The 19,979-nt window shown below is 39.6% G+C and overlaps 1 protein-coding gene across 1 annotated transcript in view; it reads left to right on the plus strand.

Moving 5' to 3' along the window:
• The first annotated feature begins 2,322 nt into the window (after nucleotides 1-2,322).
• Nucleotides 2,323-19,979, plus strand: part of LOC137280772 (putative EGF-like and EMI domain-containing protein 1) — a 28,336-nt gene continuing 10,679 nt past the window's right edge. Inside the window, exons 1-7 of the mRNA XM_067811986.1 lie at nucleotides 2,323-2,401; nucleotides 2,736-3,014; nucleotides 5,678-5,786; nucleotides 6,248-6,276; nucleotides 7,213-7,268; nucleotides 8,620-8,657; nucleotides 9,478-10,086. Of these exons, the coding sequence (XP_067668087.1) occupies nucleotides 8,621-8,657; nucleotides 9,478-10,086 (646 nt within the window). The 5' untranslated portion in view covers nucleotides 2,323-2,401; nucleotides 2,736-3,014; nucleotides 5,678-5,786; ... (1 more) ...; nucleotides 7,213-7,268; nucleotide 8,620. The remainder of the gene's footprint in view (nucleotides 2,402-2,735; nucleotides 3,015-5,677; nucleotides 5,787-6,247; nucleotides 6,277-7,212; nucleotides 7,269-8,619; nucleotides 8,658-9,477; nucleotides 10,087-19,979) is intronic.

The raw sequence follows: 19,979 nt of genomic DNA on the forward strand, positions 1-19,979 counted from the left end.
GATTTGTTTTCTTTTCATTTGAATGATGATCAGTTTGTGACGCAGATGTCCGTTGAGATGATGTGGCATGAGCATTAGTAGACAGTAATAACGGAGCAGAGGATTCAGTCCATGTGTATTCTGTCTGGCAACCCACTGTATTAACTGAAATGGTTCGTGGGGCTGTATTAGAAGCTGGAATAGAAACGGAAACTGTAGCAGCATAGGATGGCCCTGGAGTTTCTTGGGCAAGAACAATCTTTTTTGCATCCTGGAAAGAGATATTGCGTTCATATTTGACGCGTGAAATTTTGGATTGCTGTTTCCACACTGGGCAGTCTTTAGATGAAGAAGGATGATTGCCTGAACAATTGACACAAGAAGGGGATTTGTCACACAATGCACTGTTTTCACATGTTCCGCCACATCGATGACAAGCAGCTGGGTTTCGGCATGATTTAGAGCCGTGTCCATACTTTTGACAACAGTAACATCTCAGTGGATTTGGAATAAATGCATCGACCCTTAGATGACAATAACCTGCTTTTAGCGAGTCCGGACGCGTTGGAACACCGAAAGTGAATAAATAAGTGTTAGTATTTTTAATTTCATTGTTTTTCCTGAGAGTAAAACGTTTCACATCAATAACACCTTGCGAATGTAGCTCTGAAAGAATGTCACACACATTCATATTTCATATCTGAGAGGCATTGACCAACATCTCGGACAGTGCCTTTACAGGTGTTTAAAGTTCTATGAGGTGAATCGGGCCCATTCTACCACCCGTCTAGGTGAAGTAAGGGGCAAAGTGGTGTGTTGGACAAAGGAACGCTATTCCTGGAACCAGTGTCTTCAACCACCAGCCTACCGTCCTCCACCGACACGGGACGCAACCCACGGCCAACAGGTTGCCCAGTTCGGTTGCTCCTTGACACCAGCAATGGGGTGCTATGGACCTAATTGACCCGGGTCCACACGGGGGTTGGCAAGCTCTTAGCGTTATCCGGCACCCACCACGAGGAGGTGGCTTACCACGGGGAACTACACATGGGATCAAAATATCCATCCTCGCAACGAGTAAGACAATGTCCTATCACATGCTGACAGTCAGAGCAGTGTTGCTGCACTCTGCATGTTGCAGCTGTAATGTGAGCAGATTTCGTCATATGTTACTGATTTATGTTCATATCTTTTAATGCATGTAACTACTGCAAAGGAGTCTGGTAACGTTTAACATGCGACAAACATGATACCGTGCCATGTTAATGATACGTGGCATATTATACAATTTGGGCTACATTAGGCAAAGAAAACCAGCAGGAACATCAGACACACACTGCTTCTTCTTCACAAAGAAATGATCACCCTCACAATCAGAGGAATCATTTCAATGCCATTAAACTACGCCATTTAACAGAAAAGTAAACGGAAACCCAAAATAAAGATAGGTAATTGGACTGCACATTCATCTGGTCTCTGGTGCTTGGTCAATGCCTTTCAATCAGAAGTTTTAACACATTTAGTAGGACCAATTATTTCAGTATTAAGCAGACACATCCGTGTATTGCAGGATTCGTATTTTCTATGCGAAAACATTTTTAATACACGATATGTTATAAACACGTTAGAAAGTATTTCAATGTTATAGAAACCTACCTCTTAAGGTAACTGGGAAATTTGTAATGACAATTAAAAGCAACAGATCCATCTTTGCCTGAAAAGAGACAGTAACATGTAAATATATGTTGAATATGCGATCATGGAGCATATAAACTGAGCTAATAAGTTTGCTCCACAGACTAGTGCTTCTCAGTGTCCATGGGGAAAGTTTGGTGATAACTGCAGTTATGGCTCATATACTCACGAGTAAGGTTTTTCTCCACAACTTCCCATGCACACCCTCCACAAGCAACTGTGGGTCATCATATGGTCCAGTAATGATATGATTCACTTGGGTTTACAGTTCAGGTTTGGGTTACAGCTTCCTTCCTGAAACGAGAAATTTACAAATGCGTTTGACAACAATACCGACAAACAGGAAACAGACAGCACTGTCACTGCTAACGGCACGCTCAACTAGTCCTGAAACTAGTCTCAACTGTATCATAAGAAGCATGTTAATAATTGACAGACATAATGCTCTGCAGAGACTAATCAACGTTCTTAGAGATTGTCAATGTCCTGAATACCTTCCAATTTATGACTCTAATTTATGGTGCTAATTAATGAATGTTCTTCTTGAATAAGATATTTACAGCATCAATATTTGTATTAATACTCTGTATTAAAACACTTTTCACGATCACTATGTCTTTTTATGCCTTTAAGCTTTTGTCTTTGCAGCCTGAAGAAAAGAGATGTGAAAAACAGAAAAATGACGAAACAATGTACTTAGAATATGTGTTTCTTGCCGTTATTCTATGTGAGTACTTGTTTTAGTACTTCTTGTGAGTTTTCTTATGGATATGGAACGGGTTTTGCCGCTTCTATTATACATTAACATAAATGCAACATAACTGTTTAAATATCCAGATAAAATCGCGGTGTGGGGTGAGGTGGAATGGTGGAATTTGCTGTGGATAGAAATGTCACGCCTAGTCAAGGAAGTTTTGATTCCAATAAACCATTAATTTTGATTATTACCGTTCGTTCTACTGCAATATTTTGGGATATGCAGGTTACTCTCATCTTCTTCATTTGCAGTATGGCTATAAAACTGCCCCCTCATCTGAAACTATATTGACATTATGTTGCAGGTGTGACTAGTGCTTCTCAGTGTCCGTGGGGAAAGTTCGGTAATAACTGTGAACGAAACTGCTCCCGCAATTGTGCCCTTGTGAAAAACAATACGGCAAAACACTGCCGGAAATCAGACGGAGAGTGCTCCGAGGGATGTATTCCTGGATGGTACGGGACAGATTGCGCGAAAAAGTGCAGTGAAAACTGTCCCAATAAGATATGCAATCAACACAATGGACACTGCAGCCAAGTCTGTCCACAAAACTTCAAAGGAATTTGGTGTAACATTTCCAAAGGTAAGACATATACCATTTTAAGACATGGTTAATACAGAGGTTCACTGGTATAATTAGCATGTCTATCACTGAGCACTGCGGCAAATTTCATCCTCTTGTATTTGAATGATTTGCATACCTTCAGACACTTTTCGGAAATTTCTTGACTTCACCTTATGAAACCATTCTCTATATTAAGTATAAGAGACGTTATGTCAAATGTCATATACTTGGGTGATGACAACATCTGAGAAAGTCATAAGAGATCTAGACCTATTTCTGAAGACTGAGGTCACAACCAAATTGTGTTTGCAATTATTATTAAAATGCATTTTCTCAAGGCCACCACATAGACAAAGGATGTTGAATCAAGTGAGGGCAATTAATAATGTTAATTAGTGTAGGCCAAAGATCACTTCTTTTGCAACGCTAACCCAAAAGTACGTACTTTAATACACGGGACTATATATCTTTGCCAGGTATATCATGAGCCAGGTATTCTCCAACATGGAGGCACTTGGTTGTGTTTTGTATTGCTATTGGCACATTACATTTACCTAATATTGGTGACCGCGCAGTGTCAATTTCGTTTGGATTTAACTGGAGGCATGATCTAACTGTGGTGAGTTAGGAGATAAATGCATTCTGTTTTCATTTTTGCGGTCCTTTAAATGTTTCATTTACCGGTCTTGGTCTTAAACCAACAGATAAAGGACCGCAAAAATGAAAACAGAATGGCTTTATCCCCATTCTAGCACGACTGACACGCGTTTGAAATCCGGACACTTTCGCGCGCAAGAGCACAGAGTTGTGATGGGGCGTTTTTCCACGAATCGATATAGAATCGTCCAACTCAAGAACAGGATGTGCAATGATTTAGACAAAACAATTGCAAAGTACAAGAACTTTATTTTGGATGCTCAAACAAGTTGTTTGTGTCTCTTACATATGGATACAATGCTGTCAATTACATAGTGTAGAACTCCTAAACAATTTTATACAATTATATGCAACCAAAAAATCACCTCACCCCTAGAGTACATTACTATAGACTCGCCCATGACCTACAAGTAGGATGACTGTAAAGTATTGTCGCTTCAAACTTTCAAACTTACTCACGGAAGTAATTATTACCACGCTGCTGTTGCCAATTTGGAATAGACCGGACATGCCAGTTTTAATACTGGACACGTTTATAGTAGATGTGGATGGTGCAACAACTGACGATGCAGCGGGGACCAAAGGCATCAGGTTAGGGATAGGCCGAGTGTTTTCATTGCCGGTGTGATGGATGGCTGAGTAAGGACGTTTCTGTGCTGCCGATGAATCGGTGTTGTAGGATGATAAACTTAGATGGTTTTTGTGACCTGTTATTTTGACATTTTCTTTAGCCTCAACACCTGCGTGTGATAAGAGTGTTACAGTGGTGGACCGAACACAATGGCTTGTGTACTGCTTACTAAGATCACATTTAACAGAGATTTGTTTATAATAATAAATTTCATTTTCATTTTAATTCATACTGTTTTGTGCTTTGTTTTGGAGTGGCAACCGTATACAGTACAGTCTTGTACGACTGTTTTGTAGAGCGGTGTTGGGTATTACCAAACAAGCGGCCGTCACTGAACAAAATTCCATCCCCGCATATATAGATATTGTGAGGTTCGTTTTGTGTATTTATTTGTGTTACGAGTGATGAAACACCGGGAGAATTACTAACTTAGCCGTGATGTGATGTTAGCAGTTATGTAATACCCGGCACCGCTCTATGTGGAATCTAGCGTTAATTCAGTGACACTCAATGTGTGCCGAAATTCTGTTGTTGAAGAAGTTCATTTGTACCGCTTGATTCCAGTAGGTCGTCACCGAACCATTCTGGCTTCAAATTTCTCTTCTCCGAATATCTCATAGAAGGTACCAAGGTGAAAATCACCTATGTCTAATTCAAACGACATGTTTGTTTACGGCGAGTGCTATGTATTCATACGCAGGTGAAGCGGTCGACGTGTAATTAGCGGTCCTTTGATTTAGGTTTAAGGACGGTCACGTGCAGCAGTCAACCAATCAGAATCGAGTATCTCAAAATGTCCTGCTAGAATATGTCTTGCTTTACAATTGCATTACTCTGAACTGATGTCGGCTAGGCTTGGGTGAATGATTGAACGTGAACTTACATTTATCGTAACACTACATATACCACCTGCTTTCTAACCAGAAGACATAGTCCACTAGACGCTCTGCTAGCTTCTTAATACGCATTTAGTTATTGTCAAAATAGAGTTGGGTCATTCCATACAGGATGGTGGAGCCTCTCTTTATTCAGTGTAGTACTTCATCTTTCTCGTGTATTTAAGTGCCCCAGATATCGTTGTCGTAGTATTGCTGTCATCAGCACAAACATTGGTGAATAAATAGTAAGTCCAGGTTCATGCATTTAACTGAATGTCCAATGAGCTGTAAGGATACCTGTATTGACTATATGTTTAAAGCAAACAATGTTTGATTCACAGGAACTGCATGTCTAAATGCAGGCATAATTCATAAATCCAGATTTCAGTAATCCAGACACCCGTACCCGGGATTCAGCTCAGTTATATGCTATGATAAGAAACAAATGTACGTGCATGGTTTTCACATGCATGGTGTTGAACATGTCTAAATGCGGGCATAATTCATAAATCCAGATTTCAGTAATCCAGACAATAGTGCCCAGGATTCAGCTCAACCTGCCTTGATCGTGGTCCTTGGAAGCTGTCTGGGTATTTCAGCGCTGTTGAATATAATTCTTTCTGTGTGAGTATATCTGTCTTATTTCAATACAATGGGCGTCATAGCAATGGATTTACCGACAATTACTGAAAAGCTTTTGACTCCTCGTTTGTATGCGTCCTCATTTATAGGAATATACATGCCACTTGTCATCAACATTTGCCAAACAAGCTTCATACATTTCATATCTGCACATGAACCAGTCCATTCTCCAGACTGCGTCAAGTTGATTCCCACACCGTGATTTAAAGGCAATGACCGCGTGGATAGAATACCTGCTAGCAGCAGCATTGTTGAACTACATTTTGTTCGTCGCCTTGTGCCTTCGCACACTCACAGCACTTTTACCTTCTTGAAACAGGATAACCACCCACTCCTTCAGTCATAAGATATTTATACTATGTTATATGAAGAAATATCATCACAATTTTCTTAACTGAAATATCTTAGACAACCTGAGAAAATTTTCATTGTTATATTTTCAGGAGATGCTGCGTGGTGTCGTTGAAAAGAAGTAAGGAAACATATGAACACATATGTTATAATAGTGCCACCACTCTGTATTTCACCTGGATGAATACACCTTACATAATCATACAGGATTTGATATGCATTTTGTTCTCTGCAAAATTACCGATTTAATTAAAATTTAATTAAATTTAATTAATTGTTCAATATGCCACAAACCTCTAAATCTCGAGAGTGTTTCTCAATCTAAAACAGTGACTGTCTAGCATGGTGTGACTCTCTTTTGTGCAAGTGCGGCTTGGCACAATAAAATAGCAGTTGCAGACTTCTTTTTTAAGCAAGTACTACATTAGTTTTGGTCACGTCACATGTATATATTGCACACGTATAGAATGCTTTGTGCGTTAGTGAGTGATTGAGTGAGTTAGGATTTATCGTCACATCGGCAATATTGCAGCCATATCTGTATGTTTAGACAAGGGCCATGCTTTGTATTTGTTCTTTTTAAACTGTTAGTGAGTGAGTGAGTGAGTGAATGAGAGTGAGTGAGTTGAGTAATTAGCCATACTCAGCAATAATCCAGCTATATGGCGGCGGTCTGTAAATGTGTCTGGACAATGTGTATCAACGAGCCTGCGAGCCTGAGCACCCGATCCCGTTAGCCGCCTGTTACAAGCATAGTCGCCTTTTATGCCAAGCATGGGTTGCTGAAGGAAAATCTACCCCGGATCTTCACGAGTTTATTGAAACTGACAAAGGCATAAGGTCAGGAACTAAATATGCCGCAGATGCTAACGTTTGGAACAAGGTGGGAACATGCATACAACACTTCAGTTTCATCGGTCCTGTTAATTCTGCGGAGAATCCATTCACTTTACTAAATAATGTGCAAAATCGTAAACGTAATGAATCTGAGATGTGTTCGCGCCACACATGCCACAACATCATCACTTTATACATAAAGAATTAACATGTATTGCAGGTAAAGGGAGGCGGAAATCGGAAGATCTGAATCAGGACCAGGCTGTACCTCTCCAGGTACGTGATGCTTTACCAGAAGCGTGCTAAAGGTTCTTTTTATTGCGGAAATGACTGAACATTCACGCTTACCAGTCTGTATTTTGACTTCATATTATTTATCATTAAGGCATCAGCAAGTTAAACATACTTACAGCTAGTTTGCCCTTTACACCGACGGGAATCAGATCGGATGTAAACCCGAAAGACAGAGGGCAGAGCATAAGCTACCAAAGTTATGTTGAAGATCACGACTGAGCATCATTTATCATCCTTCACTCCAGCCACAGACACAGAAACTGCCAAGAATTTTAAATCATGTCTAGAAACATCGTACTCTTTAGATCCCATATCCAGGAGGCTTCAGAGACAATTGATGAAGTTACGTCAATGTTTTCTAGATTGACAATATAATGGGAAAGTTCCATGATCTCCCAAGCTAGGATCAGCCTCTTGGTTGCTGTCAAACCTGGCATATCTTTCTGATAAAACATGCTGTGTCATGTCTTCTCCAAGAACATATGCACATGAACAACGTAAGTGAAACCATGCCATTCCCAAATGAATGCAACCACATAACGTATCAGGATTACTGAGAGTGCAAAATGACCTCCTCAGTTATGTCGATTATAAGGGAGGCACTGGGTTGGTTTGCTAGACCACACAGTTCTTCTGTTCCTCCTGGAAACTTGGTGAACCGTACCAGTCTGTAGTAGTTTCAGTCTGTCTTGCTGCCATGCACCCCTCCGCGCCTACTATCAACGACCATGTTACTGATGATGATAGTACATTAAACAACTTTTTTCTATGATGCATGGCGATTTCACACGGATGTCAAGGTGTTTGGCTATCGGTTATTCATAAACATCATGTAACATTTATTAACTACCTATCTTAACTGATATTAAAAAGGTCAGGGGACACTTTCTAGTCAAAAAGATTGTAATGATTCAACATCAAGGAACACATCTTCACCATGGAGTTCCCCGGGGTTCAGTCTTAGGACCTGTGGTGTTGCTGCATGCTTGTTACCTGTAAGAGATATAGCCATAAGGCATGGACTGTACTTCCATTTATATCCTGATGATGTATACTTGTACCTTGGCTTCAGAACTCTGGTTTACACATGCTAATAGGAGTTATGATGAAGCAGGCCCTGTTATCTGGAATGTTCCCGATGACATACCAGAAACACTCAAGTCTATGACCTGAGTCTATGAAAAGCGCCATTCTTATTTATTATGGATACTATTTAAATACCATGTAAATCACTTTATAGTTTGGAATATTACACTGCCATGACAACTCTACATCCCCTACATTTCATTACATTGATTAACTATACATTAAATTACAAATGATTATTTTTCAGAATGTCGCTCGGACGTAACATTTGCTCTATCCTAACAGGTTAGTGTGACAACAAATAAGTTAACGTTGCTATTACTGCTAAAGCCCAAGTGCTACTTTGTGTTATCGATGTGACCCTGAAAGTGCAATGACCCGTGAAGGTCCTGGGGTAGAATAGGCCTTCAGCAACCCATGCTTGCCATAAAAGGCGACTAACGGGATCGGGTGGTCAGGCTCGCTGACTTGGTTGACACATGTCATCGGTTCCCAGTTGAGCAGATCGATGCTCATGTTGTTGATCAGTGGATTGTCTGTTCCAGACTCGATTATTTACAGACCGCCGCCATATAGCTGGAGTATTGCTGAGTGCGGAGTAAAACTAAACTCACTCACTCACTCAATGAAAGTGCAATACTCGTTGTGGTCACATTGTGTCTGAAATACTTTTCATGCGACTATAAATTTTACTTCACTCACTCATTGAAAGTAGCCAAGGTATGGATTATTGTAGCCATGCATTTCGTTATTTTGACTTTCTCCATACGTTCCCGAATTATTTCTGGTGAACGGTATACTCGAATTAACGTATGTTAATGACTGGTTCCACGCTTACCTTTTCGGAAACACCTGGTATCATCTCTATTCCATAGTGCTTCTGAAACACATGCTTTGTATCTCATCGCATGATGACAATCACCTAGCTGATTCAGACTCGATTTTTGTGCAAACAACATCGCACGAAATTCATAAATGCAGTCACAAATAAAAACTCACAATTGTAGGGTGAAAGGGGTTTGTCGCTTCTATTTGCATGACGAACATCTGATTTACTTGTTGATATTTATATCTGTAATTTTTTTTATTTCATGTGCTATTTCAGTTGCAGCTTACATCGCTTCAATTCTAGCATCTCCGAACTGCAAAAACTGTCTTTTGGGAAAGTGTGATGAAGAGGGAATATGTACTGTTGGGTGTGAACCAGGATTTGCAGATATATATTGTCAACATCCATGTCAGGAGACATGTTTAAAAGGTAGGTGTACTGTGGACAACTACACAGGAAAGACAATGTGTACAGAGGGATGTGTTGATGGTTTCTGCTACCTGGCATGCAAGATACCTTGTCCTGAAGGTTGCCTACGCTGTGAACGTATGCTTTGTGAAAACTGTACACTTTGTGAAGGTCACTTGTATGGACAGAGTTGTCAACACTCATGTTTGGACAAGTGTAATGGGTATGCATGTAGTATTCAAGGAAACTGCTCTGTGGACAAATGTATGGATGGTCGATACGGCAAGCTTTGCAATAAGTCATGTAAACCGAGGTATGAATCATGTCATCAAGAGAGTGGTCAATGTTTTAAATGTCGGCGAGGTTTGTTCGGAGATGACTGTCAGAATCAATGTTCACAATGTTCAAGGGAAGAAGAGGAAATGTTCAGGTGCAAGTCGGGGTGCACGCTATGCGAGTTACCGCCTCATACCGATCGTAAGTATTTCTGTTTTATACTTGCTACAATATTTAATGGCATTTGTAGTCTTAGATAGACTGAGTACACATAGATAGCTCCATGCTTTAGCAAGAAGATTAAAAGAAACGCAAAATGACGAGATTTATGCACCAATAAAGAAAAGTTCCCGAGGTGGTTCGTGCTAGCACAAACCACTGACATTAATGCGCACTGTCAATACAATAAATGAGGAATTTCTTCATAGGACGCCTCCGAACCATCTGAACACCTTAATCACCTTTGATGAAAAATGCATTTGTCTGGGCAAATGTCTTTTGTGTGTGTAATGCTACGAGTACTGTTGTGAATAGTACTGTAGTGTTATGAATATTATTGCAGTGCTATGCATTTTACTGCAGTGTAATGAATATGACTTTTGTTATGGATATTACTGTAGTGTAATGCGCGTTACCGTAACGTTGTGAATGTGACTTGTTATGGGTGTTACTATTTTAGTATATACGATGGGGGTACGAGATCACGTTTACCCTCAGCCACTGTATATCTTTATTTATAAAATAAAGCTTTAATCAGAATGAAGATTTTATGGATATCAACATCATTAATCCCCAATCTTGTGTTATGTAAACGTCATCCACCATTGGCTTCCATCCTTTTCCCCTATCATGTACATCGTCCTTACCTGTGTTATGCAAACATATCCCGTCATCTGTAATGTATTACCATTGGCTTCTATCATTGTTATCATAACTGTCGGGTTCCAATCAGCGCTTGTTTATACTGGCCTCCAGCTTTCGTTAAGTCATTCCATTTGTTACTTTGTTATTGTTTTACCTGTACATATAAATATAGCTCTGTAACCCATTCTCAATCACCTGATGAAGGAGTAAGCATTAACTCCGAAACGTTGTGTTCTCATATAAAGAAGTTCATATTCATAAAATCTTCATTCTTATGCATTTCACTTCTAAATGCCCTTCAAAGACTTGAAGCTTTAATCAGCCCTAACCTCTGCCCACTAGTTGAGTATACCACACTTGATCTCCCTATCATTTTCCTGGCCAGATGCTGGAATTTCCTGGAATTTAACTGTAATTTCTTTGAAGGTCTGTTGTACCCTTGTTCTATTAACATTTTTTCTCCTCTGTGATGGAGAGGTTTTACAAGACTTTGTTCAAATTTCTTGTTTCATTCTGTTGTATTTAGCAATTTCCGAGAGAACCAAACAAAACTCTTCTTCTGATATTTCGTTATCGATGAGTGTGGTGGGAATGTGATGGTCTATGGTGCTGATGTTTGATTCAGCTAGAATTCTAGAATTTCATCGTGTTTCAATGCTATGCATTGTAGTTTATGAGATATGTACCTAAGGGCCAATCCAGCCACCCCTACAATTCTGGCTGTTATTTCAATGCCTAACATCACATGCGCCGTTGCTGGACTGGTGTATGTTGCAGCTGGGGAATTTTTAACCAAATAAGGCACAAACTGACTGCAACACTTCCTATAGCCAGCCCTGTTTTATAATCGATATGTTGTTGATTTGATGCTTGCACAATGGGGTGGACCTGCTGGTCGGGCAATGGCTGTACCTTTGGCTCTAACTGAATCGTTTAAACAAATAACGCTGGAGCGAGTGTATCCTTTTGATGTATAAAGGATATTTTTTTTCCGATCATCACATGGCCCTTGTTTAAACTTCCACATACGGTAATCCTTGCTGTCATCAAAAGCCAAGTAACGGTCGTTCCATTCGTTTGTTTTAAAGTAGTGTTACGACTTGTAACCCCATTTTTTTAACCACATCGAGGCTGGCTTCCGTGAGAAACTGATTGTGACCGATAAAAATTCCTAATCCGGGATTTGGTCCCGGCAAACACCAGTCCGTATTAGGATCAACGCCGAATTCATTTCAAACTCGTTCGTATGCTCGTCTATCATATGGATTGTTTATTGCATTCCATGCCTCATCCTGAGGTATTGGTGCGCTTATGTCTTTGAGAATACGTCTGATTTGGCAGTACACATGAAACGTAAACACGGATTTACTCAGTTCATCCCACCTAGTGTCTGTGTTGCGCACCACACTGCGAAATTGAATTGGGAGTCCTGCAGACAGCCGAGTTTGGGGGTATGAGGATCTACCCTATCACCACGATTTTCATGTGTGTGAAGTCATTTATGTTGTCGTTTTTGGGGTAGCATACTTCTGGTTTATACATACTATTATTATATAGAATTTTATTATAATATGTACATTACGGTTCCAGACGTAACGAGTTAGTGAGTTAATATTAATATGGAAAGTTAAAACTAATATCACTATTCGGACAATACAATACAAAATCAGGCTATAGATTGCCAATAACTGAAGGTAGATCACCATACTAAGGACCATGGGGACTTACAGTGCCTTTGCTACCTGCATGGACCCTAGCTGGATTTACAACATCCCCTCAGCTGTTAGCAAGTTAGACACATCTAGCCAAAAATTAAAAATACACATATGCTACGACTAAAAACAGTGGAAAGTTTAAATTGACTGTGAATGCTTTTGGATTTACGTACCCTCTCTGGAGGACAATAATTTTACAATACTTCAACCCCCATTCAGGGTACAGCCACTAACAATTCAAGTTAGTAATCCGAACTACCAATAATTAAAATACATCTATTTACAGAACATATTGTTCAAAATTCAACCAAAATAATCAATTTCTTTTTAAAAACCAATAATTAAATGAGAACTAACGAGGGTAAAAAGGTCCTTGATAGTTTTGACATTGAAATATTTATCCCTTGTGATGGAGAATTCTACACAGTCAAGCAGGATATGCTTGACCATGACTCTCTCATCACAAGGGATACAAAACGGAGGATCCTCACCTGTTATAGTATATCTAGTATGGCCAATACGACATCGTCGCATTATTACCTCTTCAAATCTGGACGGACAGCCCAAGTAGGTGTAACCAATATACGGTTTTATTTCATGTAATTTATTTATACCTACTTGGGTGTCCCACTTCTGCATCAGATCACGGATGTAAGTTCTAAGGAGGAGAATAAAGGAGTAGGGAAGGAGCTATATTTTCCAGCTCAATACTAGAAGCAACAAGAAATGGCTTAATTCTGAGCCCAAGAGGCGGAACAAGGGAAGACTTTTTGCTATACAAACCCTCATAGAGAGGATTAATGACACAATTAAATGCAGGATTAGACTCATTAGAAGCTAATTTTGTAAGGTTTTGTAAAGACAGTTTTGTACGGCGTTGGTTGAGAGAAGGCTCATCAGCTTCGACGTACAGACTGTCGATAGGAGAAGTTCTAAATGAACCAAGACAAAGTCTTAGGCTTTGGTGATGCACAGGATCAAAGTAGTTTGAGCCACCTCCTCGTGGTGGGTGCTGGGTAACGCCAAGAGCTCGCCGACACCCCCGTAGTGGACCCGGGGGGATATTTGGTCCACCAACCCGTTTGCCGTGGGTTGCGGCCCTGTGTCGGCGGAGGAGGGGATCCTGGTGGTTGAGGGCAATGGGAGCAAGACCAGTGTTCCTATCGCTCAACACACCACTTCGGCCCTGACTTCACCTAGACGGGAGGTTGAATGGGCCCGGCTCAACCAATCGGCTGGTCACGCCAAGCCTTGAGCATTACTGTATGTAATGTTACACAAAAGTTTGAGAATCGCAAGATGTATATTATTAGGTCTTGGCCGATTTTTGGATCTTCTGAATTTCAAATTTTACTAATTCATAGTTTTGCCTAGAGTCGTATGCCCAGAAGGCGGTGGCTCATGGGCCAATCTGGTGGAATTATTAATGTTTTAATTCTTCTGCTGGAGTATGTCATCCGAGTATCCTTGGTGCTGTAAGCTGGAGGCCCGCTTACTTTAGCATTGTCTTTGTGATACTCCGTGGTGGGTGGGGAGCTCGGATGATGAACCATTTAAACTAACCATGGCTTATGAGAACCCAACAAAAAAACAAAACGTCCACTTGATATTGACCCTGTTGATACTGACCATAGACCGTCTGCATCGATTGAGTATTGGCCGCGTTTCATTGTTATTGAGACTCCTGACAAGACACCATTAAAGTTGAACCCCTTTGCTGTATCCAACGGTATTCAAGGTATTGCAGGGGATGTGAAGAACATAAGACGCTTACGTTCGGGTGCCCTGTTAGTAGAGTGCGGAAAAAAGCAACAAGCAACTAATTTGCTGAACATCAAATCTTTCGTGGGTATTCCGGTCACGGTTTCTGCACACAAAACCTTGAATTCAAGCAAAGGTATCGTTAGAGATCGAGACCGATTGTTTGATGATATGTCGGAACTTGATATAGGATCTGAAATGAAGGATCAAGGTGTACTCTACGTCAAGCGCTTTTCAACTCGGAGAAACAGTGAAACCATCAAAACGAACACCTATCTGTTTACTTTTTCATGTCCTAACGCTCCCAAATCAGTGAAGGCAGGCTACTGTAACATTCCAGTTGATACCTACATCCCCAACTCGCTAAGGTGTTTTAAATGCCAGAAATATGGACACGGCGTAAATACGTGCACATTGTCTGTTGAGTGTGTTCACTGTGGTGAGAAGACACACACAAAAGAAGATTGTGACAGTGATTATAAAAAATGTACCAATTGCTTAGGCGACCATTCGTCATTTTCTAAACAGTGTCCTATTTGGAAAGAGCAAATGGAGATCAATAAAATAAAATTTACACAAAATATCTCTTTTTCTGAGGCCAAAAAACTGGTAAAGAGATCTGAACTTTCGGAAAGTTATGCTACAGGAACAAAAACATCATCGGGGTGTAGCTCTAAAACAACATCAACCACAGGGTGCCAAACTACCTTGACTTGGGTCAATTGTGATTCTCCACAGTCTTTGTGCACTGCTATATCATCACAGACTGAGGAATCACTTCCTAGTACATCAAAGTCTTCTTCTGATCACAAATCATCATCTCAGTCACACTCAAAGTTTCAATCGACAGCTGATAGTCAACACACTGTGAAAAGTAAACCGAAGCCAAAGCCTGATGCTTCAAAACAACAAAGTGGCAGAGCTCCTAAAGGGTCACAGAACAAAATTCAACTGTTTAATAAATACGGGTCTCTTGAAGACATGGACGTTTCTGAAAACATCCATTCTAGGGCACATAGCTTGTCGCCCTCCAAAAGAGTGCGGGATAGATCCCCAATAAATCCCCCTAAAAGATAGTTTATTCCAATAATATTATACAGTGGAACTGCAGAGGATTGAGGACAAATTTACATGAATTACAGCTATTAGTCCAAGATTTCACACCTTCAGCGTTATGTCTCCAAGAGACATATTTAAAGCAAACAGACACATTTGACCTTCGTCATTTTAATGCATATCATTGTTTTTCAGCTCCGGGTGATAGGGCCACTGGCGGATCATCCATTCTAGTCAAACAAAACGTTATTCAAAGCCCTGTTTCACTTAATACTAATATGTAGGCTGTTGCAGTGAGAATTACTTTACATGTAGCGTTTACGCTATGCTCTCTTTATATTTCACCATCTTCGGCTTTTGCCAAAACCGATCTTCAAGCTCTATATGATCAGCTCCCGAAGCCCTGTATTATATTTGGAGATTTAAATGGGCACAACCCACTCTGGGGTAGTGTAAATACAAACACTAGAGGCAAATTGTTGGAGGACTTTTGTTCTGACAATGACTTATGTATTTATAATGATGGTTCCAACACATATTTACACCCTGGTACAGGGACGTATTCTGCTCTCAACTTGTCACTCACAAATTCAGAACTATTAAATGAATTCGAATGGTCAGTCCACGATGACCTGTGCGGAAGTGACCATTTTCCTACTATATTAAAAGCTGTAACTCCATCTGATGTTCCTCCATCATCAAGACGGAATTTTAAAAAGGGCTAATTGGGCTTTATATGAAACACTGTGAGCTGAAAAACTTAAACCCGAACGTTTTATTGACGTTCCTGATGCTTTTTCTGATGAACTGAATTCCATAGCTGATGAGTGTATACCAAATTCCTCTGTAGTTCCACACATAAGAAAACCATGGTTCAACGATGAGTGCAAACAAGCTAGGAAGGCAAGGAAAAAGGCAGAACATTATTTCCGTCGCCATCCTATGGCGCATAATTTTAATAAATTTAAAATTTTAAATGCTAAAGCACTGCGTACTTTTCAAAAGAATAAACGCCAATCTTGGCAAAATTATGTATCCAAAATAAATTCTCGGACACCCATGTCCAAGGTATGGAACATGGTCTAGAAAATCAAAGGTAAAGGTACTAAATCTACAGTCCATCATCCTAAACATGGAGATCAATTACTTACTGATAAATCAGATATTGCTAAAAAACTAGGTGAAACCTTTGCTAAACACTCTTCCTCTTCAAATTATGTACCAAAATTCCAGCAATATCATAAACAACAAGAAAAGAAAACTGTTAATTTCAATTCTGATAATGGGGAAGATTATAATGAAACGTTTTCTATTCATGAACTCCATACTGCTCTTGATCAAGCTCATGACACATAACATACATTATCAACTCCTGAAGCACTTACCGGAATCCTGCCTAGAAACTCTTCCCAATATTTTCGATGATATTTGGACAACGGGTAACTCTCCTCCGTCATGGCGTGACGCCATAGTAGTACCAATGCCTAATCCTGGACGTGATCATACTGATCCGTCCAATTATCGACCTATTTCACTAACTAGCTGTGTTTGCAAGACCGTGGAACGCATGATAAATAATCGACTTGTTTGGTACTTGGAAACAAATAATCTTATCACAGATATACAGTGTGGTTTCCGTAAAAACAGAAGTACTGTCGATCACTTAGTGCGACTGGAATCATTTGTTAAAAACGCACTAATTAATAAACAACATGCTGTGTCTATCTTTTTTGATCTTGAAACAGCATATGACACAACCTGGAAATATGGTATTTTGAGGGATTTACATGACTTTGGTTTGCGAGGTCGTTTGCCTCAATTTATAGCCAACTTTTTAAATGACAGACGATTCCAGGTCCGTGTGGGTTTTACCCTGTCTGATCATTACAATCAGGATCAGGGTGTTCCACAAGGCAGTATTTTATCTGTCACTCTTTTTAGCATCAAGGTCAACAGTTTATTAAAAGTTTTAAACGATTCAATTGATGTAGCGCTTTTCGTGGATGATTTTAATATTAGAAATATGCATACCATTGAACGGCAACTGCAGTTGTGTTTAAACAAAATAAATAATTGGTGTCTTGAAAACGGCTTCAAATTTTCGAAGTCCAAAACTAATTGTATACATTTTTGCAGAACATATAAGCCACATAAGGACCCAGAACTATCTCTAGATGGCACTCCCATCAAAGTTGTAAAGGAGGCCAATTTCTTGGGATTAATTTTTGACTCACATTTAACGTTTCTACCACATATCAAATCCCTCAAAACTAAATGCCTGAAGGCACTTGTTGAAAGTCGTTTCAAATTCTAAATGGGGAAGGGACCAAGCTACCCTCCTGCAACTTTATCGATCACTGATCCGGTCAAAACTTGATTATGGCTCCATTGTATATGGTGGAGCCTGTAAAAGCAACCTGAAACTTTTAGATTCTGTTCACCATCAAGGTCTAAGACTTTGTCTTGGCTCCTTTCGAACTTCACCTGTTGACAGCCTGTACGTTGAGGTCGATGAGCCATCTCTTGAGCAGCGACGTGTCAAATTAGCGTAACAGTATGTAATAAAATTATATTCCAGTGAGTCAAACCCTGCATATAACTGTGTTTTCAGTCCTCTGTGTGAGGACTTATACAATATGAAATCTTCGCTTGTACCGCCTCTTGGTTTAAGAATTAAACCATTTCTTGCTGCTGCCGGCATTGAGCTGGAAAATATAGCTCCTTCCCGTCTTCTTTCTTCTCCTCCTTGGCAGTTGGTTAGGCCCCAAGTGGACCTAACATTGACCACATTAAAAAAATCAGAAACTATTGAATTACAGTATAAACAAGAATATAATGAATTGAAACATAAATATAGCAGTTATAAATCCTTATTTACAGATGGGTCCAAGGATGGAGGCGCAGTAGCTTGTGCCACTGTCATTGGATCCAGAACAATATCTTCTAGATTACCAGACAACAGTTCTATTTTTACCGCTGAGGCTAACGCCATATTAACAGCTCTTAAATATATTCAAAGACGCCATAAACATAAACAATATATAATCTATTCCAACTCTCTTTCTTGCCTTCAGGCTACTAAAAATCTTTCTTGTAAACATCCACTTTTAATTGAAATTATTGAATTATATAATGATCTTGCTTCTGACCAGTACGACATCGTCTTCTGTTGGTTACCCAGCCACGTTGGCATTTCCGGTAACGCAATGGTCGATCTTGCTGCTAAGGCAGCACTCAACAAATCTGTGACACCACTTCTTATTCCTTATTCTGACTACAAAGCTAGCATTAGAGCTTACACTCGTGATCTGATGCAGAAGAAGTAGGACAACCACGTAGGTATAAATAAACTACATGAAATAAAACCCTACATTGGTTATACATACTTGGGTTGTCAGTCCAGATTTGAAGAAGTCATTTTGCGACGATGTCGTATTGGCCATACAAGATACACTCATGCATACCTTTTAAAAGGTGAGGATCCTCCGTTTTGTATCCCTTGTGATGAGAGAGTCACGGTCAAACATATCCTGCTTGACTGTGTTGAATTCTCCATCATAAGGGATAAGTGTTTTTCTGTAAAAACTGTTAAGGATCTTTTTAACACAGTCAGCGCTCATTTAATTATTGGTCTTTTAAAGGAAATTGATTTCTTGGTTGAAGTTTGAGTAATATGTTCTGTATATAAATGTATTTTAATGATTGGTAGTTTAGGTTAGGAACTAGAATTTGTTAGTGGCTGTACCCCCAAAGGCGGTTGAAGTATTGTAAAATTATTGTCCTCCTGAGAGGGTACTTAAGTCCACAAACATTCCATGTAAATTTAAATCTACCAGGTTTTTAATCGTAGTATTCTTGTTGTTTTAATTTTGGCTAGCATATTGTACACTCGCCAGCAGCTGAAGGGATGGTGTAAATCCAACTAGGGTCCATGCAGGTAGCAAAGGTACTGTAAGTCCCCATGGTCCCTAGTTTGGTGATCTACCTTCAGTTGTTGGCGATCTATAGCCTGATTTTATAGTGTATTGTCCTAATGGTGATGTTGTTTTTAACTTTCCATGCTAGTTTTAATTCCATTTGTGATATTCTAGTTGTTTACTGTCCTTTGTTGACAGGTTTTATAGTAGACATATAATTAATTTTGATATTAAATGTTCTCGTCACGATATGGCTGAGATATTGCCGATGTGACGTTAAATTTTAACTCACTCACTCACTTCAATAGTATGGTATCGTTTCTTTTGCCCCTAAGTGTATTTTATTTAAACACAACTGTAGTTGCCTTTTAATAGTATGTATATAACAACGATCCATCTATTGAATCGTTTAAAACATTAGATAAACTGTTGATCTTGATGCTAAAAAGAGTGACAGACAAAATACTGCCTTGCGGAACACACTGATCCTGATTGTAATGATCAGACAGGGTAAACCTGGAATTGTCTGTCATTTAAAAAGTTGGCTATAAATTGAGGCAAACGGCCTCGCAAGCCGAAGTCAATCTCTTAAAATGCCAGATTTCCATGTAGTGCCATATGCTCTTTTGAGATAAAAAAGGATAAACACAACATGTTGTTTATTAATTAATGCGTTTTCAACAAATGATTCCAGACGCACTAGGTGATCGACAGTACTTCTGTTTTTACGGAAACCATTATGTATATCTGTTATGAGGTTATTAGTTTCCAAGTACCAAAC

Source organism: Haliotis asinina, chromosome 4, assembly GCF_037392515.1.
Source record: "Haliotis asinina isolate JCU_RB_2024 chromosome 4, JCU_Hal_asi_v2, whole genome shotgun sequence".
Classification (NCBI taxonomy): domain Eukaryota; kingdom Metazoa; phylum Mollusca; class Gastropoda; order Lepetellida; family Haliotidae; genus Haliotis; species Haliotis asinina.